The sequence below is a fragment of the Myotis daubentonii genome, chromosome 7, assembly GCF_963259705.1.
Source record: "Myotis daubentonii chromosome 7, mMyoDau2.1, whole genome shotgun sequence".
Classification (NCBI taxonomy): Eukaryota; Metazoa; Chordata; class Mammalia; order Chiroptera; family Vespertilionidae; genus Myotis; species Myotis daubentonii.
Window position 1 is genome coordinate 42,043,507 of NC_081846.1, and position 25,991 is coordinate 42,069,497.

The 25,991-nt window shown below is 40.4% G+C and overlaps 3 protein-coding genes across 3 annotated transcripts in view; 1 reads left to right on the forward strand and 2 right to left on the reverse strand.

Annotated features, from left to right (window-relative positions):
* The first annotated feature begins 36 nt into the window (after positions 1 to 36).
* Positions 37 to 2,303, forward strand: LOC132238481 (intraflagellar transport protein 70B-like). The gene has a single exon (XM_059703970.1). The coding sequence runs from the start codon at positions 159 to 161 to the stop codon at positions 2,154 to 2,156; it is 1,998 nt and encodes a 665-aa protein (XP_059559953.1). The 5' UTR covers positions 37 to 158; the 3' UTR covers positions 2,157 to 2,303.
* Positions 2,304 to 12,599: 10,296 nt separating this feature from the next.
* The window catches only part of AGPS (alkylglycerone phosphate synthase), a 135,287-nt gene continuing 121,895 nt past the window's right edge, over positions 12,600 to 25,991 (reverse strand). The window contains exon 20 of the mRNA XM_059703983.1: positions 12,600 to 16,418. Coding sequence (XP_059559966.1) covers positions 16,297 to 16,418 — 122 coding nt within the window. The 3' untranslated portion in view covers positions 12,600 to 16,296. The remainder of the gene's footprint in view (positions 16,419 to 25,991) is intronic.
* LOC132238491 (dolichyl-diphosphooligosaccharide--protein glycosyltransferase subunit 1-like) lies at positions 25,275 to 25,937 on the reverse strand. Its single transcript, XM_059703997.1, has one exon. The coding sequence runs from the start codon at positions 25,935 to 25,937 to the stop codon at positions 25,275 to 25,277; it is 663 nt and encodes a 220-aa protein (XP_059559980.1).

The window sequence follows — 25,991 nt, forward strand, 5'->3', positions numbered from 1 at the left end:
ATCAGGTATGGACACCTCACATTCATGACTTCTTCCGCTAAAAGTAACTTTGGGAACCTGCAAAACAAACAAACAAGACAACCAAACTTCTTTGCGGTTTTCCGTTTCCGGTTGGCTTGTTGCCTTGGTAACTGGGACGCACAGGCATCTTGGCGGTTATGGCGGGGCTGGGCAGTACGCCGATCCCCGACGGGGAGTTCACCGCGGCTGTGTACCGGCTCATCCGGGACTCCCGCTACGCCGAGGCGGTGCAGCTGCTGGGCAGGGAGCTGCAGCGGAGCCCGAGGAGCCGCGCCGGCCTGTCGCTGCTGGGCTACTGCTACTACCGCCTGCAGGAGTTCCCCATGGCGGCCGAGTGCTATGAGCAGCTGAGCCAGCTGCACCCGGAGCTGGAGCAGTACCGCCTGTACCAGGCCCAGGCGCTGTACAAGGCCTGCCTTTATCCCGAGGCCACCCGGGTCGCCTTCCTCCTGTTGGACAACCCCGCCTACCACAGCCGGGTCCTCCGTCTCCAAGCTGCTATCAAGTACAGCGAGGGCGATCTCCCCGGGGCCAGGAGCCTGGTGGAGCAGCTTCTGAGTGGGGAAGGGGGTGAAGACAGTGGGGGTGAGAACGAGTCAGATAGCCAGGTCAACCTGGGTTGTTTGCTCTACAAGGAGGGACAGTATCAAGCTGCATGTTCCAAGTTCTTTACAGCCCTGCAGGCCTCGGGCTACCGGCCTGACCTTTCCTACAATCTGGCTTTGGCCTATTATAGCAGCCGACAGTATGGCCCAGCGCTGAAGCATATTGCTGACATTGTGGAGCGTGGCATCCGCCAGCACCCAGAGCTAGGCGTGGGCATGACCACCGAGGGCATTGATGTTCACAGTGTTGGCAACACTTTAGTTCTTCACCAGACTGCACTGGTGGAAGCCTTCAACCTTAAGGCAGCCATAGAATACCAACTGAAAAACTATGAGGTGGCCCAGGAAGCCCTCACTGACATGCCACCAAGGGCAGAGGAAGAGTTAGACCCTGTGACCCTGCACAACCAGGCGCTGATGAATATGGATGCCAGGCCTACAGAAGGGTTTGAAAAGCTACAGTTTTTGCTCCAACAGAACCCCTTCCCCCCAGAGACCTTTGGCAACCTGTTGCTGCTCTACTGCAAATATGAGTATTTTGACCTAGCAGCCGATGTCCTGGCAGAGAATGCCCACTTGACTTATAAGTTCCTCACACCTTATCTCTATGACTTCTTAGATGCCATGATTACTTGCCAGACAGCTCCTGAAGAGGCCTTCATTAAGCTGGATGGGCTAGCCGGGATGCTGACTGAGCAACTTCGGAAACTCACCATGCAAGTGCAGGAAGGAAGACACATTAGAGATGATGAAAGGGTCAAAAAGGCAGTGAATGAATATGATGACATCCTGGAGAAGTATATTCCCGTATTGATGGCCCAGGCAAAGATCTACTGGAACCTTGAAAATTATTCAATGGTAGAAAAGATCTTCCGCAAATCTGTGGAATTCTGCAATGACCATGATGTATGGAAGCTGAATGTGGCTCATGTTCTGTTCATGCAGGAAAACAAATACAAAGAAGCCATCGGTTTTTATGAGCCCATAGTCAAGAAGCATTATAACAACATCCTGAATGTGAGTGCTATTGTATTGGCTAACCTCTGTGTTTCATATATTATGACAAGTCAAAATGAAGAAGCTGAGGAGTTGATGAGGAAGATTGAAAAGGAGGAAGAGCAGCTCTCCTATGATGACCCAGATAAGAAAACCTACCATCTCTGCATTGTGAATTTGGTGATAGGGACACTTTACTGTGCCAAAGGAAACTATGACTTTGGGATTTCTCGAGTTATCAAAAGCTTGGAACCTTACAATAAAAAACTGGGAACTGATACCTGGTACTATGCCAAAAGATGCTTCTTGTCCTTATTAGAAAACATGTCAAAACATAGGATCGTGATTCGTGAGAATGTTTTTCAAGAATGCGTGCAGTTTCTAGAACACTGTGAAGTTTATGGCAAGAACGTGCCTGCTGTTATTGAACAACCCCTGGAAGAAGAAAGAATGCATATTGGAAAGAATACGGTCACATATGAATCCAGACAATTAAAAGCTTTGATTTATGAGATTATAGGATGGAATATGTAGTCATGTCTTATAATGGCTTATAGCATAATTGGTTTATATTTGTATTTTGTACTGTTTTATTTGTATTTAGCCATTGGTATCTTTACTTTGTTACATGTTGAACGTTGTATAATTTACAGTCATAATAAAATAATTTGATTAACATGTTTTTAAAATCTTCACTAAGTGAAAAATAAGAATTTTGGACATATATCTGTGAAACATTCAAAATGGAATGGGGATACTATGTGTTAGGACTTGTAATGCCTATGTTCCCTTTCCTTTGTTATCATGTGTACTTTGTTGTATTTTGAGAGTCCCTTGCACAAGGATTACATTATCCAAGAACTTGGCACTATCAAGCCTAGAATTCATTGATTACTATATAGAATTTCTAGTCCCTACTAATAAAAGAGAAAAATGGTAATTGGCGTACGACGATACCCTTTTCATTGGCTAATCAGGGCTATATGCAAATTAACTGCCAACTATGATTGGCAGTTAACTGCCAACTAAGATTGGCAGTTAACTGCCAACAAGATGGCGGTTAATTTGCATATGTAGGCACAATGCAGGGAGGCGAAAGGGAAAGCAGGAAGAAGCCCCCTGCCACTGACAGTGATCGGAAACCCAGGGGGGAGCTAAGAGCTGGGGGGCAGGGCAAAGGCGGCCCTGGGGCCGCCTTTGCCCTGCCCCCCAGCCATGATCAGAGAATCAGGCACCTTTGCCCCCCTGGCCAGTGATAGCAGGAAGTAGGGGTGGAGCCAGCGATGGGAGCTGGACACGGTCAAAGCTGGCAGTCCTGGGAGCTAGGGGTCCCTTGCCTGGGCCTAAAGCGGAGCCCACGATCGTGGGGCCGCTGCAGCTGCGGGTCCCCGCTGCCCGGGCCGGACGCCTCAGCCAGAGGCGTTAGGCCTGGGAAGGGGCGGAGTCTGCAACCGCGGGGAGCTGGAGGTCCCCTGCCCAGGCCTGACACCTCTGCCGGAGGCCTCAGGCCTGGTCAAGGGGCTGATCCGGTGATTGGTGATCAGAGGGTGATGAGGGTCAACTCCTCTGGCCGAGGCATCAGGCCTGGGCGGGGGGCTGAGCCGGGGATTGGGGGGATATGATGGGCCCCTTGCCCAGGCCTGAAGCCTGGTTCAAAGGCATCAGGCTTGGGCAGGGGGTGGAGCAAGCGATCAGAGGGAGATGGGGGTCCCCTGCCCAGGCATGATTCCTGGGCCAGAGACCTCAGGCCTGGGCGGGGGCCAGAGCCAGTGATCGGGGGGAGATGGGGGTCCCCTGTCCAAGCCTGACACCTCTGGCGGAGGCGTCAGGCCTGGGCAAGGGGCAGAGCCAGCAATCGGAGAGGTCTGGGGGTCCCCTGCCCAGGCCTGATGCCTGGGCCAGAGGCATCAGGCCTGGGCTGGGGGCAGAACCAGTGATGGGGGGAAATGAGGGTCCCCTGCCCCGGCCTGACACCTCTGTCAGAGGCGTCAGGCCTGGGCAAGGGGCCGATCCTGCGATTGGAGGGTGATGGGGGTCAACGCCTGAGGGCTCCCAGTATGTGAGAGGGGGCAGGCTGGGCTGAGGGACACTCCCCCCCCCCCACACACACACCCAGTGCACGAATTTCGTGCACCGGGCCCCTAGTCTTTTAATAATAACGTTAGGGCCTGGCCACTGTGGTTGAGCATTGACCCATGAACCAGGAGGTCAGGGTTCAATTCCTGGTCAGGGCACATGCCTGGGTTGCAGGCTCAATCCCCAGTAGTGGGCATGCAGGATGCAGCCAGTGATTCTCTCTCATCATTGATGTTTCTATCTCCCTCTCCCTTCCTCTCTGAAATCAATTAAATGTATAAAACATTGGGGATTATGTCCTCTCACCTCACCATTAGCCCTCATAATTAATTTGTAATGCATACATTTACATAGACTTTAGGATGTTTTGCCAGGGTTTTTAAATATAGATGTAACATTCTATGTAACCAAAATTACTTAGGTTATGTTTCTTTTAAATGTGCAAGACTCGGTGGGAAGTCTGGTGCTTTTAACAGCCTTATGATGCTATGTTGTAAAGAATGGTTTTCTTCCATTTGTTAATTTGAATATATGAACAAGATAGATATACTATTACTCTTTTTCCTAACTGCTCTCATTTATCATTCACAGTGACTCATGGTAGAGGTACCCTAAAAACTCAGTTCTAATTACTACTTTTTTGTTTCCTGCTAAGGATATGTTAATGCTAGATTTGTTTGCATGTTGTATCCTCTTGGGTAAGCAAAAATCTACATTATTCCCATGACCTCATCAAACTTCTCTCCTACTTCTATCACAATGAAATGTCAATTCTGTAACATTATCTGACAGTTTCACAATGCTAGCTTCACACCCAGAACCCTCCCAATAAGAACTCCACTAATTCCACTTAGTAATTTTCCCACCCCTTTTCTTTCCACAAATCAGTCAACACCAACATGACTTGGCTTAGGAAAAAAAAAAAAAAAGTACTAGGTTGAATTATATGAAATTGCTGATTTTCAGTTTTTGACCTACTAACAATTTCTTATGGTTCAACCTAATAGTTTTCTACTGAAAGTTAATGAACCCCCTGCCATAATGAGATGATTTTTTTTCCTTCAAGGAGAAATCACTTAGCCACTTTGGTACTCAGAAATATGCTCAGCATAAATCCTCTGTAACATGACCTCCGGGGTGTTCATTTTCTGTTAGATCTATCAGAAATGTTGGCTTATTCTGAAGTACAGTGGTCTTGAATTCACAGCATTTTTAATGTTGATACCATTTACCATTTTTATGTTTCACCCCATATTTGGAGGACAGTGTTTAATGATCTCTTCTGTGCATTCCATTGCATAGGTATATACCTAGAAAATGTTCTTTAACAATATTTTTATTAAAAACGTTGCTGTTTTTGTGCAGTAGCTCTGTGCCTCTCTCAAGCTTCATAGCCCCTTAAGATCTGGAAAGTAAATGAACTGAAATCTTATTTTCAACAGCCATGTTAAAATTCTGATTTTATTTTGCACATTTCCTCTAAACTACTTTTTTCTTAAGAAAAAAAAAGAGCATAAAGTGTAAGTAACACTAACCACCCAAAAGTAAATGTTTTCCAGACTCCCTTTTGCAAATAGCCAGGCCTTTATTCAGCCACACTTTATTTACCCAGGTGCTGTGTGTTTGTGGTTTGCATCTATGTGTAATTTAGCTTTTCAGAACATAAAAAGCTTTTGAGAACAGTTTTTAACCCTTTGCCGCTGGGCAGCTGGGATTTCCTGGTGAGTAATGCGTCAGGAAATCCTGACTGCTCCTACCAATGAGTAAAGGAATAAAGGTCAGTCATGGCATTGGTCCCCTTTCGTACTGTGGTTCTCCAGAGAGGCGCCCACCGGGATTGATAGATGGCTACCTCGTGACAGCAAAGACTCATGAGCCACGCCTACTGGAGGAGACTGGGACTGCGAGGGTGTCCTAAGTCCCCAGGCACTTGTTTTCCTTTATTTTTAGGATATGCTTTTTTAAGCTCACCTTTAACGTACTCAGCTCTGCTTATTGACACTAACAGGCTAATGACTTTACAATGACTCCGTATTTTGCCATTTGAATGAAGGCTTTCATTCCTAAAACTCTGATGAAAAGCTTTGTTCTATGCTCCTAGGACATATGAACTTAGTGCACTGTTTCTCCACACACAAAAAAGATTTCCCTGTATTTCTAAAGCTTTAGTCCATTAAGATTCCGTCAAAATATCTGCCTAGCATATTTTAAAGAGGTCAGATATTAAATGCAATATCTACACTAATAAAAGAGAAGCATGGTAATTGACGTACGACCGCTACCCTTTTCATTGGCTAATCAGCGAGATATGCAAATTAACTGTCAGCCAAGATGGCGGCCGGCAGCCAGGCAGCTTGACACTAACATGAGGCTTGCTTGCCTCAGTGATGGAGGAAACCAACGTTCCCTGCCTGCGGCTGCAGGCCTCTGAGCCTGCAGTTTAAGAAACTCTGTAACAAATACCACCGGACTTCAGCCAGCAGGATCGCAACATTGTAAGCAAAGGCCAGAAACCTACTTTCAGCAGTGGAGGCCTAAGAGCTGGAGCCAAGCCTCAAAGCTAAAGCTGGCCCAGAAAAAAAAAATAAAGAAAAGAAAAAAAGGAGCAGTTGGGAGCATCAGCCCTCAGCCCCTCACCCAGACTGGCCAGGCACCCCAGTGGGGACCCCTACCCTGAAGGGTGTGTGGCCAGCTGCAAACAGCCATCATCCCCTCACCCAGGCTGGCCAGGCACCCCAGTGGGGTCCCCCACCCTGATCCAGGACACCCTTCAGGGCAAACCAGCCGGCCCCACCCATGCACTAGGCCTCTATCCTATATAGTAAAAGGGTAATATGCCTCCCAGCACCAGGAACAGCGGAGCCACAAGGCCTCCCGGCACCGGGATCAGCGTGACAGGGGGCAGCTCCCAAACCCCCTGATCACCCTGCGGCTCTGTGTGTGACAGGGGGCGGGGCCACAACCTGCCTATCCACCCTGCTCTGTTTGTGACAGGGGAAAGCACCCCCCAACCCCCTGATCAGCGCTGCTCTGTGCGTGATAGGGGGGAGCTCCCCCCCCATGGGCCCTGCTCTGTGTGTGATGGGGTAGAGCCATAACCTCCCCATCGGCCCTGCCCTGAGTGTGAGAGTGGCAGCGCCCCAACCCCCTGATCGGCCCTGCTCTGTGGGTGATAGAGGGTGGTGCCCCACCCCCTGATGGGCCCTGCTCTGTGTGACGGGGGCAGCGCCCCAACCCCCTGACTGGCCCTGCTCTGTGCATGACAGGGGGGAGCTCCCCAACCCCCTGATCCACCCTGCTCTGTGCGTGACAGGGTTCAGAGCCCCAACCCCCCTGATGGGCCCTGCTCTGTGAGTGACAGGGGGCAGTGCCCCAACCCCCTGATTGGCCCTGCTCTGTGAATGACAGGGGGTGGTGCCGCAACCTCCCCATCGACCCTGCCTTGAGTGTGACAGGGGGCGGTGCCCCAACCCCCCAATTGGCCCTACCCTGATCGTGACTGAGGGTGGCATCACAACCTCCCAATCTCCCTGCTCTGTGCATGACAGGGGGCGGCGCCCCAACTCCCCAATCAGCCCTGCTCTGAGACCGACCAGGGGCTGCACCTAGGGATTGGGCCTGCCCTCTGCCACCCGGGAGCAGGCCTAAGCCAGCAGGTCGTTATCTCCCGAGGGGTCCCAGACTGCGAGAGGGCACAGGCCGGGCTGAGGGACCCCCCCTCCTCCCCGAGTGCACAAATTTTTGTGCACCGGGCCTCTAGTTTTATAATATTAGCCAACCTCCCCATCTCCACATGTTCAGAATATAAGCATGTGTTTGTACACAAGTAGTTATTTTCATTTTCTCAGACATGAACAAGAACTTGATCTTTGTGTGCAGAGCAACCAAGCAGACTCCTTTGATCAGTAGCATGACATATTACTCATGACAGCCCTTCCTTGAATTTGGCCCCAGCTGTGGCATGAATGTTCATACTAATGCCATTTTTAAAGGTCAGGTGTATAGTGGCTAACCCTTACCCATTCATGGACAACCGGGAAATGGGAAAACTGTGTGAGATGGAGGTGGGTCATTGGGCAGATGACCTTCCCTCCCAGAGGGTGATATAGGAACATACAGGTATGGCCTCAAACCTCAGAAGGGTACTCAGGTAGAATCCATATAGAATCGTCAGTGATAGGTTTGACCTGAGGTTAGAATAATTTGTTTCTAGATGTACAAATAAATACGCTTACTAGGAAATGTGAGATAAGAAAGGTAAATGGCTTGGAGGGGAAGCTTTAGGGGAGTAACTTTCTGACCCCTCTTCCCTGTCTATAATCCTTGCGTGGGCTCATTTCCATGCTGGAGTCTGAGGTAAGCAGTGCTGGAGGTCTGTCCAGGTAAGCAGGGTGTGGCTACCACCCAATTTTAAAAGGATAACATCACCAAAGAAAAGCTTTTTATTTCAGGTGAACCTCAGCATTTTCTAATGCAGTTTTCATCTTAGGTTCCTTTGTATTTTTCTTAATAACTATGGGCGATATGGACATATATGGGAGGTTGTGCTGCTTTCCTGAAGTTATTTTCTGTCACACGAAGTAGCTTTCTAGCAATAGTGTGAGTTTCAGCTCACTATCCACCATTTACTAACTGCCTTTTATCCCTTGTTGATCTTCCAGTGGGATTTAAGTGATATTTGATGTTTTGGGGTGTTTTTTGTTGGTGTTGTTTGTTTGTTTTGTATTCACTTACTGTGCTATATACACCCTTAGTTTCAGTAACTCTGGGTTCTTGTTTGTCCAACCACATAATTACCATTACTGTAATCACCAGATTCTAAACTTACATTTCCATTTTAGCTATAAGATATACACAACTTTTTGAGTATGTTAGTGGCCCAGTAAGGGCCATTCAGGAGGCAGCCAATCAATGATTCTCATCATTAATGTTTTTCTCTCACCCTCTCCCTTTCTCTCTGAAATCAATAAAAATATATTAAAAAACAAAAACAATGTGACAGAACTATCTATACTAATAAAAGGGTAATATGCTAATTAGTGCAGACATCTTCCAGACGTCCATTGGGACAAAGCCACAGTGGCTGCGAGGCCCGGGGCTCAGGCAGCCGTGGGCTCGGGAAGCTGCAAGGCCTGGAGCTCAGGCAGCAGCAGTGGGGTGATGGGGGCGGCGCCTTCCCTTGATCAGCCCTGCCGCCTCCTGCAGAGGGAGTCCAGACTGCGGCTTAGGCCTGCTCCCCCCCACTGGCTCAGTGGATAGAGCGTTGGCCTATGGACTAAAGGTTCCCAGGTTCAATTCTGGTCAAGGGCACATGCCCAGGTTGCAGGCTTGATCCTCAGTAGGGGGCGTGCAGGAGGCAGCCAATCAGTGATTCTTTCTCATCATTGATGTTTCTATGTCTCCCTCTCCCTCTCTGAAATAAAAATATATTTTTTAAAAATGCAGCAGAAAATGGGTTTATGAGTATATTGAAAGAGAAATGCCCCTGAGGGTAAACACCTGCAAAAGTACATGTGATGGTAGTAAGACCTCATTTGTTTTTCTGATAGGGTAACACAGGAAATCAGGGCAGCAAGCTTTATTAAATGATTTCAGTCTGGCTGCTGACAATATTAAATTAAGTAAATGTAATTGCATGCTTAACGTTTGTCTGGCATAAATGTTGATTCATTGGGAAAAAGCCTATCTGTGGACACAATGTAAAAACATGAGGTGACAATAGCATGTGACGTGGAAATGTAGCTGCCTGAACCCTGAAGGCTCTTTCATGAATGTTATTGGGCAGGCCTTTGTGAATTCACTTAGATGATAATTCAGGCAGATAGTACATGTCTCAATTCTGAAGACCCGAAGCTTGATGGGACACACAGTATTCTGGGTAAGAAGATTCTTAAATCTAGAACTAAATCCAGTAAGATGCAAATTTTAGTGAGGCCTTTAAATATAAGTAATGAGGCTTTTAAAAAAAATCAACCTTCAAGGAGATGTGAATAAAATGGCACATGCAGAAAAGCCCTTGTTAAATTCAAATTCAGCGTGAGATGACTGTGCAAAATCCACCAAAAAAGGCATTTTTTTAGTGAATAGAATAAGGAAATCATTGGTACTACTCTGGATCATCCAGGCCTAGACACCACAACTTTAAGACTATCAAATGGGCACATATAAAGAGAGATTCCGGTGGTGAAGGATCTAGAACTGACAGGAACAAGACTTGGCAGGGGACTGGGGGAACATGAGCTGTCTTTAAATACCTGAAGAGCTGCCCTTCAGTAGAGCAATTGAACAATTCTTTCTGACAAAATTAGACCTAACTCACACTAATGGATAAAAGAAGGAGACAGATTGCAGTAAATTAAAACAAAACCTCTTAATACCTGAAGACTTCAGAAGTTGGAAAAGGTTTCCTGGAAAGGCAGTAAGTTCCCATTTGGTCACAAATGTTCAGGAAGACTGGTTATTGTTTATGGCCTGGAGGATGGGGGACGTTAGGAAATAACTTTTATGTTTTGGGGGGAAAAACGGGATGAGATGACTTCTAAGGTTCATTCAGTCTGAACTTACATAAGCTAGGTAGAAAATTGCTTTCTTTAACTAAATATTAAGAGCTAAAATCTTAGTGTGGCAAGTGATTATTGAAATTTGTCAACTAAAATGGATTCAATAGGTCTCATTCTCAGTCATTCCACAGCCTAGACAGCTACAACCTTCCCTCCAGTGCGGGAGCCATGGGCAGGGACAAAATCAGCATCTGTCTGGGCACACGTGCTTCACTACTGGAGAGGCTACGCATGAGTACAGGCTGTATCCTATTTATTCTCTGACTCAGCATGATGCTGCCAACAAAAGTTAAATGGAATCAACATGAAATAAGCAACAATTCCTGTAACAATGAGTGGTTTAGGTATTATTTTATTTTTCCCCAGCACATTTTAAAAATCACACATGGGCATTTGCTTATAGAACAGTACTGTCTAGGAAAAGCAATAAGAGGAGGATGCAAACATACACTGGAAGCACAGTAGATAGACTATGTGTGGAGCCCTTGTGGAAAACAGTATGGCTCAGTCTGAATTGACAAAGCTATGTTGGAATTTCTCTTCCCACTACATATCCACTTTTAGACTATAAACGTAAAGAGAATTGTTTGTATGCGTTAGTTACAGCAGTATAATGGCTTACATACAAGTGTTTATCCACATGTAGTTCCAAAAAGATTATACTACAGTACTGGCAGTAGGAAGAATAGGTACTGCCTTGGAGGAAGACTCAGGATAAGATAATTATTCAAGTCAAGTTGCATCAGAGCCAAAGAATTTCATAGGCTTAGCAAAAAAGGACAAAAAAAATAATATAATCTACACATATTTCTTGTAAGATTTATCATTGTCCAGGAACATAAATATTCATTATTCTGAAGGCACTATCACACAAAAAAAGGACTAACAACATAAAAAATAGGACACACACACACACACACACACACACACACAACTTGCTCCTCAGGGAGCTGTGTAAGCAAACATCAAAGAGCATGATGTGGGTCTCTCAGGAACTAAATATGTCACACTCACCAAGACACATCTGAGGGCTACTAATTTGGAGCAGTAGAAATGAAAATATAAAACTGAAAATACATATAAACCCCATCAAATGAATAGATGTGGGAGTACAGATGCACCATACAATTAAATATGCTAGAACGGGTGATCCAAAGCACTGTGGAAAGAATTTTCAGCGTTTCTACATACCAGTACTTAACTCCTGACATGTTCTTAAAGAGGAAGAGCCCTGAACTGCTAAACAATCTCTGTCTTTTAAAGACTCTCTCCCACTCATTTTAAATAATGGCTATTTCATGAAAAAAAAAAAAATCCCAACAAGGCACTGTGATCTTTTGAGGATATTCTTTAAGTAGGTCAAAAGATAATTATTTATATAAATTGTACACCAGTATAAGCATTTCATGTCCTTTGTGTATGTGAACAAGACTATTTGAAGGGTTAAACAAATGTTTCATAGGGAGCTGATGTTGAAAAACACTGCCAATATGAAGAAGCCTTAAACACAAGCATACATGACCCTGACTGGTGGCTCAGTTGGTTGGAGCATCATCCCATACACTGAAAGGTCACGGGTTCCATTCCTGGTATGGCACGTACCTCAGTTGAGGGTTTGATTCCCAGCTGAAGTATATACCTAGGTTGTGGGTTCAATCAATTGCTGTCTCTCTCATATCCATGTTTCTCCCTCCACCCTCCTCTCTAAAATCAGTAAACATATCCTTAGGTGAGGATTTTTTTTTAAAAAAAGCATTATGTACTACTTAGAAATCCACACTAAAACTTTTTTTCCCCTTTTCTCTCAACTTTGGAAGTTCAGTCTTTGGAAAATGTTCCTAATGATGTTTTTATTTTTTCCTTGTGGAAAAAAAAAAGTATAAAATAATCTCCTTTGAGAACCAAAAAAGAAATCTTTCCATGTTCACAGAGCTAACATATTTAATTCTGTGATGGTTCTTTGGCATGAGTGTCCTATATATCAGTGGTCCTTACTCACGTGTGTTAAGAAATTGTAGTTAGGAGAGCACTAGAGTGCTCATTCTTTGTGGATCTTCCAACATTCAAATGGGGAATGCTTCAGATTCACTGGAGACTAACAACCTCCTAGGAATATAACACTGATCTAAAAAAGAATTAGAGGGATAAAACCTACCTAACAATATACTCAGCCATAAATAGAAAGAGATTTAGGTTGCACTTGATTATGCTTCATTAGTAAAATGATAAAAATTAATTTTGTTTTCAAAATTAGTGAAATCAGTGAAAATATGAAGATGAAAAAGTAAACCTAGAAGGAAAACCCATATGCATACAGAACAACAAACAGCTTTGCACTCCCTTTGAAGAAAGAAAACTCTCAGACCCAGGTCCATTTTATTAATAATATAAGTTTCTACAATCTGTTGACATTACAAGTAGTTTTTACAGTTAAATTTCATACTAAAGACAAACACTGTTTGGCTTAAGAAGCAAAAGCTGAGTAATTCACATCCTCCATGTCAGACACTGTATTTCAATAATTAAAACATCTTTTATGCTTTCTGAATTTTAGCATCAAAGTATGTGGTGTTTCTCTTTTAGGAAATTGAAATTTATAAATAAAAATTTAATGAATATACTGTCACGTGGCTCATTTGGGAACAGGAAGCCTTGGGCAAAGCGAAGCTTCTATAACTTATGAAGCCAAAGGCGATTCTGGATTATCAATCCTCACTGGCACTTGCTACTTTTGGCTTTTATCCCCACCATGAGCTAAGCCCTAATTAAAATCAAAGTTGCTAAATATTCAGTGGTAAACAAAAAACTATTAAAGCTGTCTTTAGTTCCTGTCTCAGTGTTTCTTAAAATGTACATACGTTTTCCACAGTCTTTCATTTTGGCTGCCGCGAGCACCAGCACATGTGGTTTGTGAATCAATTCCTAATAGATAACCATTTGTGTTCCACATTTATATAGAATAGATGCTCAGCAAACCCAGCCCCATTGGAACAGCCAAGATTACACGCTTCAGCTTGGGACTACAAAGCTTCCCTGCTCAGCAATGGGTAAGAAGTTGTAGTTACAAAAGAATAAAACAAAGGAAAATCTCTGGAGCCAACGTGCACAAAGGCATTTTAAAAAACACGCTAGGACTTCGCAGTTCCTGGGAATAATCTGTAAAAGAGGTTTCCTCGGAGCCATCTGTATCTGGCATAGGGTACACACTGATGGACGCTCATCCGTTACATCTGTTTTCCAAAATACAGAAGGCTTCCAGCTTCATAAATAACTTTTAAGTAACTGTACTATACATAATAATGTAAGCATTTAGGAAGAAAACTCAATTCCTCATAAGAGGAAAGAATTTAATCCTCCTTCTTTGTAGTAATATGCTGGGTACAATAAACTTGTGGCTTTTACAATTCTTACTAAACTAAAAAAGTTCAAGTTACTCCGCACAGGACTAAATTCACTTATGTACTGTAAATTACACCAAACATTAAGGCAAGTTACTCTAAGGGTCAATAAAGCCTGTTCATATTGAGTCTTTAGTATTCAATGTCATTTCTCACTAGCAGCAAGTACCCATTACCACTAAAACCCCAATCCAAATGTGGTATCAATCAAATAAAATGTTAGAAATATGACTAAGACAAGCCAATGTTATGTGGTACTGAAAACCAAATACTGAATTTAAAATTTTAAATAAACTCATTCAAAATGAGTTAGGAAGCCTCACAATGTTCTCCAGGCTTTAACTTTTATGAGGCCATTTTCAGATATTTCAGAAATACAAGGCAAGGTTTAAGTGCTTCTTGAAGTCAAGAACTTAGCTCTCCACACACGTAAGTATATGCAGTGGCACCTCTCAGAGCTGGGTATGAAAGTGGGAGGTTTTCTGATTTACTAAATCAGAGTGAAACTGCACTGATGAGTGCTCCTGTGTTTCAAAATGATCCCAACTACAAAACGTGGTCACCACTATAAAATCGACTGGGGCATTCTGCAAACATGGGAGAAGGAAAACAAAGACATAAATCACTGATTTCCACAAGGTTCATGTAGAATAGTGAACACAACAATTCCAGGTGTTGCATTTAGTTTCCTAATATCAAATACAGAATTTCTGAGGTTGTTGAAATCTGAACTCCCTGGGAAAGAATGCTGTAACAATCACATGCAAAAAAAAAAAATTGATCTGCTTATGAATCTGTAAGTTTTATTTTTAAAAAAATTACTCAGAAACATGTATACACTCCAGTGAGATATTAGTACCATATTAAATTTTACATTTTGATTACCAATTAGAGAAATCACCTTCATGAATAGATGCATTTTATAAAGCTGATATTTTATTATAATTCTAGAGGCAAATAAAATGTAATTTCCTCATCAAGTATCCAACTATTTCAAACATTAAGGGCTTTAAGCACAGATCTGCTGGGAATTTTATACTTAAAAATAAATCACCAATGTAGAGAGGCAGCTTCAAATATACCAATATTTTGTTTTTGTTGTTAAAGTAATATTTAATTTTTATTTGCTTACAGATTTATTAGTTTGAGGCCAATTTTATTAATTAAAAATTATTTATCATCTTGAAGTCTTAAAAATACCATTTTGTCAATTTTTACTTTTCTGGTTAAGGCTACTTCAGATATAAAATGTATCAAACTGCCCAAAAATACTCTGGAGCTGTTGCTACATAGACAGACAGTGTGTCCTTTTACAGGCTCATCTGCATTTTGACCTACATTATCTGACCAAATATTAATTTTAAAAAATTATCAAAAGTTAGGTATTGCATTAATAAAAGAATCCATCTCAAAATGTGAATCATGAACTTTTACAGTGATTCAAAGTAATCATTTCATGTATTTTAATATCCAGATTTGAATGTAAAAATGTTTGCTAAATGTGATTAATGTCCTATTATTTAAGAAATATGATATTTCAAATTTTTGATTATGCTATGTGTATTAAAACATTAGCTTTTTAAAATTTAGGTTAAACCAGTAATTCAAAAAAGGCAAACCATTATTAAAAACTAAACTGAAACTTTACTTTTACATGAAAATGTATCATGTTGTTTGGGTTCATTGAAAAACAAAACAAAACAGATTTATCATTGAAACTGTTGAGGCTTTCACATTCAATAGCTAAATGATAACTGTGTTTCTTTAGCCAAACAATTCCTCGAACTGGAGATGTTAAATGCAAGGAGTCTTCCTTCTTTCCTGTTGCAGCTTCTGCATCTCAGCAACAGGAATGTGAAATTACAAACATTAGGATTCTAAGTTGATTAAAGGCATTCATTTCATGGTAAACGTATTCTTCACATACAATGAGCAATAAGTCAGCTTTTCTTATAAAACATATTATGAATGAAATAAGATATAACAATAGGTTATCTCAGTGATACAAATACAACTCATACTTCAGTAGAAACAGAAATATGGAGAACAAAAACATGCCCCCAAACAGAATAATTTGTATATTGATGATTTAAAGTTTTATAATTGTATACTAATTAAAAAGGGTAGACCAAGCACCTTACAGAACTGAAAGCATCCCAAGTAACAGACTGCTAAATTTGTTTCACGAGTATCCTCCCTTAATGGCCTATTCACACTAGAATGCATTCAAACATACATGTGCATCACTCCTCAGTGGAATTCTTCCTAAGATATCTGCTTCCCAGATATGTTGTTTTTAAAAAGAGGCTAGGTAAGCAATACATAACACTAAAATCTGCCTTTGTTAAGAAGAAACATCAATACAAAACAGCTGGCAGCATCTTCCTCTGACATAACAACTGGCAGACTTGTGCTGCCTTACTAAAATCTGAAATGATAACCAAATGAGAGAGACTTAGGAATACCATCTGTCAATCCACAAATGCAGAAACAAAACAAATTACAGAATGAAACAAACTTCTGTTAAACCAACAAACAAATGTAGCCAAAATATAGTCCATGATATATATGATTACTGGCATAACCATAGTTGAAGACTTTAAAAAAAAGTGACATTTTTTCATAACAATAGTAATGGATTTATAAAAGGTTTCTGTTTCCAAAGATGTTATTGGGGTCCACATATTCCTTGACAGACTTCAGCATCCCAAAGCCGACATCAGAGATACTCTCTTTTAGCCATTGCTTCCGTAACTTGCCCACTGAAAAAAACAAAATAAAAAATGCTTCAATATACACTGTGATGCTGGGAACCGATCAATCTTGTGACCACGAATGAACAAACACTGTGTGATAAATGCTTTTATTCAAAAATGAGAAATGTTTTGCTTTATTTGATTTATTGAGCCCACCAGACTATCAAGCTCATTAAGCCCAACGTATTCCCAGGGGAGGCCTGTGCTCCACAGTGTCTCCTTTTTCTGTAAACTATGAAATGAAGATGAAGAAAGCTTGGACTGAAATTATGGCCCATTTTACAAATAACAAAATGAGAAAAGCACGCATTTCAAAAGAACCAACCTCCTGTCTTAAAAACCAAAACAGCCAAAGTTTCAGAGAAAATGAAGTTAACTCAAGAAAAACATCACATTCAGTTGAATCTGTTGGGTATAATATAGCAAAAATGACAGACTACATATTCGTAATATTTCAAGGAGAACAAAAGCTTTAAAATTTTTAAGAAAATTTGAACCCTGCGTTTTAAGGAAAAACAATCTGGTTATGAAGCTTTTCCATTTGTATTTTATTTTCATATTATTAAATAAATATGCATGTTTACTTTTTCCTATTGTTTTCCCCAAATTAGAGATTTCTTTAGGCACTAAGTAAATCAAACACTTAACCCATTTTAAACTTAGTTTTTTGCTTTTACCTACTGGATAATGCTCCCCTTCTTTGTTCTTGGTCTAATTTTTTTTCTGAGAATAATGAAATAATATAATGGCTAGCAGCATAAATCATCTTTTGAAAGGTACTCCATAAAAAAACATAACCTTTCTAAGTACAACTTTTATAAGAAAGGATTTGTACTAAATCTGTAAAATAATTCTGAAATGTCAATTTGCTTTGGCATTAAAAAGCAAAGCAATCTGCTGACTTATCTATGGTGAAATGAATAAACCTTTTAATTTATGGATAGGACTATTTGTGGCTAGCACTTTTCAAATATATTATTATAATAACTGAATTCAAATGGTCATTTTCCAAAAATGTTCATTACTGATCCAAAGTCATTAACAGTGATTTAATTGGCCAACAGAAACTGGAAACCTTTCTTCATTAAAGTATTCAGCCTGTCATTCTAAAATGCACTCCCATTTATCAGGCTACAGTGACACACCATAGCATCTGCCTTTTGGAAACCTTAATGCCATTTCAAGCTCAATTCAAAGCATCTTTTGTGCCCAGTTCTCCAGGAAACCATCAAATTGTCATTAAAACAACAAATAACTTGATATCCTCAGAAAGCAAAATATTTCTACTTAGCTCCTAGAAATAAAAAAGCATTGCTGGTGTTAAGATGGGATAAAAGGAGGTACAGAAGGAAAAAAATCTTAAATTAAAAAAAGAAAATTTTTGTTTAAAAGAGCTCTAACACTAGAAACCAAACAGTACAAATTCCTATTCATCTAATCTCTACTACCTAAAAGATGTTCTATTGGGTCCTCCTACTATCTCCCAAAGGGACTTCAGCCTCAGTTTTCTCATCTGCAAAGGGATTAAAATCTATAGTCTTTTTCACCTCAAATACCCTCTGATTTTAAGAACTTAAAAAAAGTTACAAAGCAGTTATTTCCAGATTTGCTCCAAGGGATTAAAAAAAAAAAAAAAAAGCAACTACTTTGTGAGTGGCAGAAGTAGCATTATTATAAGCTCCCCACACTGAGGCAGCTCAGCAGAAAGGGGTGAAAGCAGTCACTGCCAGTCTCCACTGTTATCTGTAATATAGTTTCACTGAATGTGTCCTGTGGTTATGGATCTAATTGTCCTGAAAAGACTGCAAACAACTGCTCCAACAAGATGGAGCACATTAGAACCTCAGCAGGATGCCCAACAGCTAGCTCGTCTGCCTGGTTTTACACCTCTAGTAATAATGCAATTCCACAAGGAACTGAACCATCATTTGAGAAGCCACCCAACAGCCACTGCATATTTAATGAAGTCGCTCACCAAGCGCTGGAAAACAGAAGGTGCTTGGAGTGCATCATTAGTTCTGTCAGAAGGATAATTTACACATCTATCTTGTCAAATTTTCTATGGTTTATACTTTTACAATAATCAATCTAACATACATTTGATTAGTGGACTAGAAAGTTTATAAAAAGGCAGTACAGTCAGCATAGCTGTAGCCTCTCATAAACATATTTAATAAAAGAATTTAACCCCTTCATGGCAGAGGTCTGTGAGCGTCTTCTGTCAATGATAATAGAATTTGAACTGAGATCAGAAACCACGGCTTATGCAATTAAAGGGACAAGGAATGTTTTTAGTTTTGCTTAACAATTAAGTCTACTACAATGTAGGATTAAGTGTCCTAAAAATACAATTTAAGTAAAAATGTTCAATGATTCTTTGTAGTAAGACAATTACTGGAAATAGTCTTTATAAAATTCTAGAGAACCTTCTCTGGCTCAGATGAGTTAATAAATTAAAACAACAACAACAAAACAACAAAGGCTCTAATCCTAAAGAGGGATCATACTTCCAAGTAGAAGACTTTTATTCTAGAGCTAACCAACAATAATAATTATGCCATTTGTACAATCTTTATTTGTACTGCAAGGCATTTAGAAATTAGCTGACTATACTGATCTGGACACATGAACACACTTGTGCACAACTCTAGTAGCTTCTTAAACATTTGTAGAGCTCATTTTCAGACAAAGAAATGATACTCTGTCCTTTATGTAGCATGTCATATTGGAAGAAGGGATAATCTCTATATATAAAAGCCTAAGTGACTGGCTGACAGGCCGGTAGCTATGATGTACACTGACCAACAGGGGCAGATGCTCAATGCAAGGCATGGAAACATAGAACAGACTGATGAATCTCCGAGGGAAGGGGTTAAGTGGAAGGGCGGGAATAGATTAACCAAAGATCTTATATGCATACTAGAGGCCCAGTACACAGATTCGTGCACCGGTGGGGTCCCTCGGCCTGGCCTACAGAGATCGGGCCAAAACTGGCAGTCCAGCATCCACCGAGGGGCCCTGGATTGCGAGAGGGTGCAGGCCAGGCTGAGGGACCCCACTGGTGCACAAATCTGTGCACCAGGCCTCTAGTAGATTAATAAAAATAGAAAAAATAGGTCCCTCAGGACTGAAACATTCCTTGTATGTATAGTTATCCATGAAAAGGCATGTGTACATTCAGATCACATGAAGCTTAATGCTCTTTGCAGACGGGTATTATCTGATGTAGGATATTCACAACACTGACTCAATTATATTCCTTTAACTTCTGATTTTCTAGAAGTATAAACCTAGCCTAAGAGTCAACACTGGAGCTACAGAAAGCCAATTCCACCACCTTTGTAAACAAGATAGGGACCCTGTATTCCACAGTTCATAATAATTATTTTTTTAAAATATATTTTATTGATTTTTTACAGAGAGGAAGGGAGAGAGGTAGAGAGTTAGAAACATCAATGAGAGAGAAACATTGACCAGCTGCCTCCTGCACATCTCCCACTGGGGATGTGCCCACAAGCAAGGTACATGCCCTTGACCAGAATCGAACCCGGGACCCTTCAGTCTGCAGGCCAACGCTCTATCCACTGAGCCAAACTGGTTTCGGCAGCTCATAATTATTTTAAATATATAATTCCAAAAGTACTTAAATCAGGCACTTAAGAGTTGTACAAGCATTTTTAAGATATAAAAAACACAGGCCAGCCCAATACTAAACAAAATAGAAAATAAATGGGGGAAATTCTTTATCTGCTTAAATTAAAAGTGGAGTGCTGATAATTTAATTTCTGATAAAGTACAGATTGTATAAAACAAGCATTTTGTGTTCTTCCACAATATACAGTACATTTTTAAGTGCTTATTTTTGGAACAGAAAAGACCAAGTTTTTTGGGATACTAAAATCAGAGGCTCAACAATCCTTTTTGGATGCTAACATCTCCAAGAAAGAATGCATTTTGTGGTATGATTAACAGCATAATAGAAGGAACAAATATGTGTATGTAAGGTGGGAGTGGAGTGGGTAGTGAAGGTGTTAAGTGTAGCCAAGCCATCAAAAGTTATCTAGAACTACTCTTTGTGTTCTAAGGGCCTGAAGACTTCGCAGGAACTATGCTATAGTCCTATCTTAAAAGTGATAATGTTTCTTCAGAGGGGTCACAGGTCTCAACCTGAAAAGAGGACTTAGTTGTCCATTTGTTTGTGCAAAGCACATTTTGTGCGTTTCATTTTGGTGGAGGTACATGCTAAATTTAGCCAAATGAGAGATGCTAACACCCAGCCTTTAAAGGTGTATGAAATGAGATTATAACTATTCATGAGTCTAATGCTTAAGGATAGTTAAAAGTCATGTTTGACAAGATGGCAAATTCATGAATACTATGTTAACAAAGCAATTAATATCTGATAATATTTTTCTCTTATTAAATATTTAAAATGTCAGCCCTGGTTGGTTGGAGCATTGATTGGAGCATTGTCCCGATGCACCACAGTTATCTATAGCGTATTTCTTCTTATTGCTTAGTAGTATTCCATGGTACGGACATACCACTGTTTAGTAGTAGTCTCCCCTTACCCTTGATACAAGACCCCCAATGGAAACATGAAACCATGGGTAGTACCAAACGCTATGTATACTATGTTTTTCTCTATATCTACATACTGTTTCATTTAAAGGAAACACTTTATGGCTTCTCTTTGGCATGTCTGGATTGCCAGCATCACTACTCTTGCACTTTAGGGTCATTTTTAAGTAAAATAAAGGTTACTTCAACACAAGCATTGTGATACCATCACAGTCTATCTGATAACTAAGATGGGTAAGTGACTAATGGGCAGGTAGTATATATAGTGTGGATTCACATCCTGGCCAGATGGAGCATCATGCTACACAGAAGAGCCTACCATTTAGAACTTATAAATTGTTTATTTCTGGAATTTTCCATCCAATATTTTCAGACCATCAATGACCTTAGGTAACTGAAACTGTGGAAAGCGAAGCTGTGGAAAAGGGGGACTACTGTACTAGATGAAGGGCATCTGGGCTGTTTGGGGCTATTATTAGAAAAGCTGCTCTGAATATTCATGTACAGGTTTTTGTTGTGGACATAAGTTTTCACTTCTCTGATACAAATTCCCAAGAGTGAAACTGTTGGGTAGAATGGTAGTTGCATGTTTGATTTTATAAGAAACTGCCAAACTTTACAGAATGGTTGTGCCACTTTACATTACTATCAGCAATGCATGATTCATCTAGTTTTTCCACATCTGCCCAGCATTTGATATTGTCACTATTTTTTAATTTTAGCATTCTGGTGGGCGTTTGCATCTTACTATTGAGTTCTGAGAGTTCTTTATATATTATAGATACAGGTATTGCGTTGGATATGTGTTTGCACATATTTTCTCCCACTCTGAAGCTTATTTTTACATCTTCTTAACAGAGTCCTTCACAGAGCAAACATTTTTAATTTTGATAAGATCCAATTTATCAAATTTTCCTTTAATTAATTGTACTTTTGGTTAGCAGTTTATGAACTCTTTGCCTCACTCTATATCCTAAAGATTTTCTCCTGTGTTTTTAAAAAAAGTTTTATTATTTTATATTTTACATTTAAGTCGATTATCTATTTTGAATTAATTTTGGTATGAGGTCAAGGTTCTTTTTGATGTTGCTGCCTATAGATGTTCAATTGTTCCAGCCCCATTTGTTGAATAATCTATATGCTTTTGTATCTTTGTCAATACTTGGACATAATTGCGTGGTTCTATTTCTAGGTTCTCTATCCTGTTCCACTGATCAATGTGTCTTTCCTCCAATATCACAGTCTTGATTACTGTACTAGTAGCTATGTCTTGAAATCAGGTATATTGATTCTTATGCCTTTTATTCTTTTTTTTTTCCAAAATTGTTTTAGCGGTCTAATTCCTTTGCCTTATATGTAAATGTTAGAATAATCTTTTCTATATCTACTAAAAACACTGCTGAAATTTTGGTAGGAAGTGTACTAGACAGATCAATCTGGGGAGCATGGTTATCTTTACTATGTCCAGTTTTCTATCAATCCAGGAATATAGTCTCTCCATTTATTTATATCTTCTTTGATTTTTTTCATTAGCACTCTATAATTTTCAGAATACAGAGCCTGTGTTTATTTGGTTAGATTTATGCCTAAATATGTATATATTTTGTTAGATTTGTGACTATTTCATTTTCTTTGAAGCAACTATAAATGGTATTGCAAATGGTATTTTAAATTTCAGTTTCCGTATGTTTGTTAATATGTAGAAATGTGGTTTTTGTGTGTACTCTTGTATTCTGCAATCTTGCTGAGCATTTTTTGTAGATTCTTTGAGATTTTCTATGAAAACAAACATATCATTTATAAATAGCAACAGTTTTATTTCTTCCTTTCCAGTCTGTATGTATTTTATTTCACAATACAGGTTTTTAACAAATGGCCTCAAAACTGAACTTTTGCTCATTCTTTTGAATAGTCTCGTTTTACTTTTAAAGTTTCTGATACTATTGGATTTTGTTAAGATCACACAAAATAGCTAAAAGTAGATGCTCCATAATTATTCTCTGAACAGCAGTAAATAATTTTGGTTAGGTAAAGACACCAATATTTAAACTAAGACTGATAAAATGTAATCAAGGCTTTTTACTTCCCGACAAGGACTTAGGTTTAATTTTTAGCAAATGAACAACTTAAAAACTTAAGTCATAAATTGAAATTAAATATGTGGCTGACATAAACTCTGCTGTTTAAACTGACCAGCTCGTCAGTTACAAAAACAAGCACTATGAAGATTAAGTTAAGCAGGCTTTATATTTCCTATAGCCTCCAGTTCCAGACTACATCTGTTTTCTTTGATACACAAAACCAGAGTTAAAATAGGCCCATTTATCACAGCATGATTGTAGGCAGACAAACCAGCCTGTCTGTTTCCAGATAGTGAAAGCAACTGTTATTAATCACAATTACAGGCCAAACGTTGTAAGAGAAATTGCATCAATATTCTCACAACCCCCAGCCCTCCTGCTCTGAACTCAAAAATGGTACTGAGAGTGTCATGACTCTGCCTGAAGGTCAGTAAATAAAGGTGCTACTATGAGGTAAACTTGAGTTTTAAGTTCAGGATGCAAATTAAGGAAAATCTTTTTAATATATAAGTAATCTCTCAAAATCTCTATTATTAAATTTAGCAGGACAATTAAACCCACTCTTTAAAATTTATATAAAAAGGTTTCTGCTTTATGAATCTATACTGAATAGCACAGGATATTTGAGATTTACAAATTAGATGATTAACTTTAAGCAGAAAAGCATTTATGAAAATAGATATTTTTTCTATGCCAAATTTTGCAGTCAATAGTGTGAAGGAAATTATTTCTCTTTCAAACAGATTTTAACAGAACTTCCTATAGAGTGAGACCAACTGCAGTTTATGGATGAGAATACGTTAAGACAATTGTTGAATCATATCCCTTGAATTTGGAACTTTTTCAAATAAACTGTAACCCCTTGCTCAATGGTTAGGGGGAGGGTTTAAGAATACAAACCATATACTAGACTTACTGGGGTGAACACTTTGTAAGTTATATAAATGTATAGTCACTATATTTTACACCTTAAACTAATATAATATTATATGAAAAAAATTTTCCCCACAGTTCTTGATTTCTTTTGGCCACACGTTTTAAAAAGTACGCACTCATTCGCAAAACACCCAAACATCAGGAATTAGAAGGGCATAAAACATGGAGCTTACAGGCTTGAAAGAATACACAGCCTTCAGAACAGAACAAAACCAATCAAATTCTGACAATTTCTTTGTTCAAAACACAGATATTTTATTTTTAATGCAATTCAAGTTTTTGGTGTTTTCTTTTAAAACACTTTAGGGACAGAAATGAGGCTTCTTGTGTTGCCTGAAGGAAGAGCCTGGCTTCTCTTCTTTGAAGGCCTTTTGCAAAATACAGATGCCAGCATTCACTGGCCTCGATGTTTACCACTATCACCATCGCCCCCCCCCCCCCCAACACACACACACCCGGCCATCTGTAAACACAACATCTTGGCCCACCCTGGGGACAGCTGGCAGGGGCTACAGAGCATCCAAGATGTGACTGATGTTAGTGACCAACTCCTGTCGCTTTTCCGAGATGAGCTTCTCTTTCTTGAGCTTGCCAGCCACCAGCTGCTATCACTGACTTCAGCACCAGCTCCTTGACCTGGGTATCCAGTTTCTGCATTTCTTTTACATGGTTGCACAGGTCAGAGCACTGTCTTAGGCCTGAACTGCAGCAGAGCAATCTCATGGGTCAAGGCCTTGTATTCCATCTGCAGGCTCTTCTTGCCACTGTTGAGGGACCATTTATACTTACTGATAGTCTCATCAATGTAACGGTAGAGACCTATTCTCTTATTGACCATGGTTAAGACCTGCTCTGTGATGCAGGCCACCTTCATCCTGGCTTCTTTGGTCGTGTCCCTTGTGATGGAAAAGCAGTCTGATGTGGCTCATGACTGTGAAGAACAAGAGGCAGAAATGGCCACCACCAGCAGGGGCTCCTGCAGCATGAGCACCTTGTTGAATGTGTGGTGTACTATGATGTCCCGGATGTTCTGTTTTACCAGATTTTTCTTGTAGGCAACAATCACAGGGCAGCCAAATGTGCCCAAATAGGTGTAATACAGCTCATCTGGGGCACGGCTGATTTCTTAAGGACTGTCAACTTGGATATTCCTTTGGGCATAGTCTCCACAGTCAGAAAACCTATCGCTTGCTCATAAAATAGCTGGTCCACAAACCTCATCTTCAATGCATACTCCACATCATAGCTTGAGAGGTTGTAGTCATCAATGTAATGGGTCTTTCACCCAACAAAAGAGGGAAGCAAGGCTATATTTCCATCTCCATGGAGTAATCCACAATAAGGAAGTGGCTAACGAAAACAATGCCAATCTCATCCTGGTAATAACATCCTGGCCATCAGCAGGGAGGATGGTCTTAAAAGAACAAATGGAGGATAAACCGCTCTCTGGCTGTCTCTGGTCATCATAGTGTGGAAAAGGCCCCAAGTACAGCTTGGTGTGCTTCAAGTCCACATTTGCTTCTGCAGCAATATTATCCCAGTGAGAAACCTTAATGACTTGCATCATGCTGGTGATAGTAAGGAAAGGGCTGTTGCTCGCATAATGTACTTGAATAGCATCCTGACTATAGGCAGGGGAATCTCTAAAAGGTCCATAATCTAGGAGGTTTCCAAACCATGTGGAGTTCCCCAGCTTGGTGTACCTCTTAACATTTTGGGAGGCAAACTTCACATGCATTGTTTGTGTCTTTGTTGGATAGGGAGTGTACAAATAATGGTTGGCCTCAGACACCACAAACTGTTTTCTCTGATTGAGTGATCTGGGTTGAATATGGCTGAAGCACATAGGTATAAACTGTTTCCACAATGACTGAAATCTTGTCCCCAGATCAAATGCACTGGGAGCTTCACCATTAAGAATCTCCATTTTTACCCTTAACTTTGGTTTCTTGTACTTCCAGAGTTATTCTCTTCCTCATCA

Bases quoted from the DNA above. Each gene is read 5' to 3' on its own strand.
- LOC132238481 (XM_059703970.1), top strand. From the start codon at position 159: ATGGCGGGGCTGGGCAGTACGCCGATCCCCGACGGGGAGTTCACCGCG.
- LOC132238491 (XM_059703997.1), bottom strand. From the start codon at position 25,937: ATGGAGATTCTTAATGGTGAAGCTCCCAGTGCATTTGATCTGGGGACA.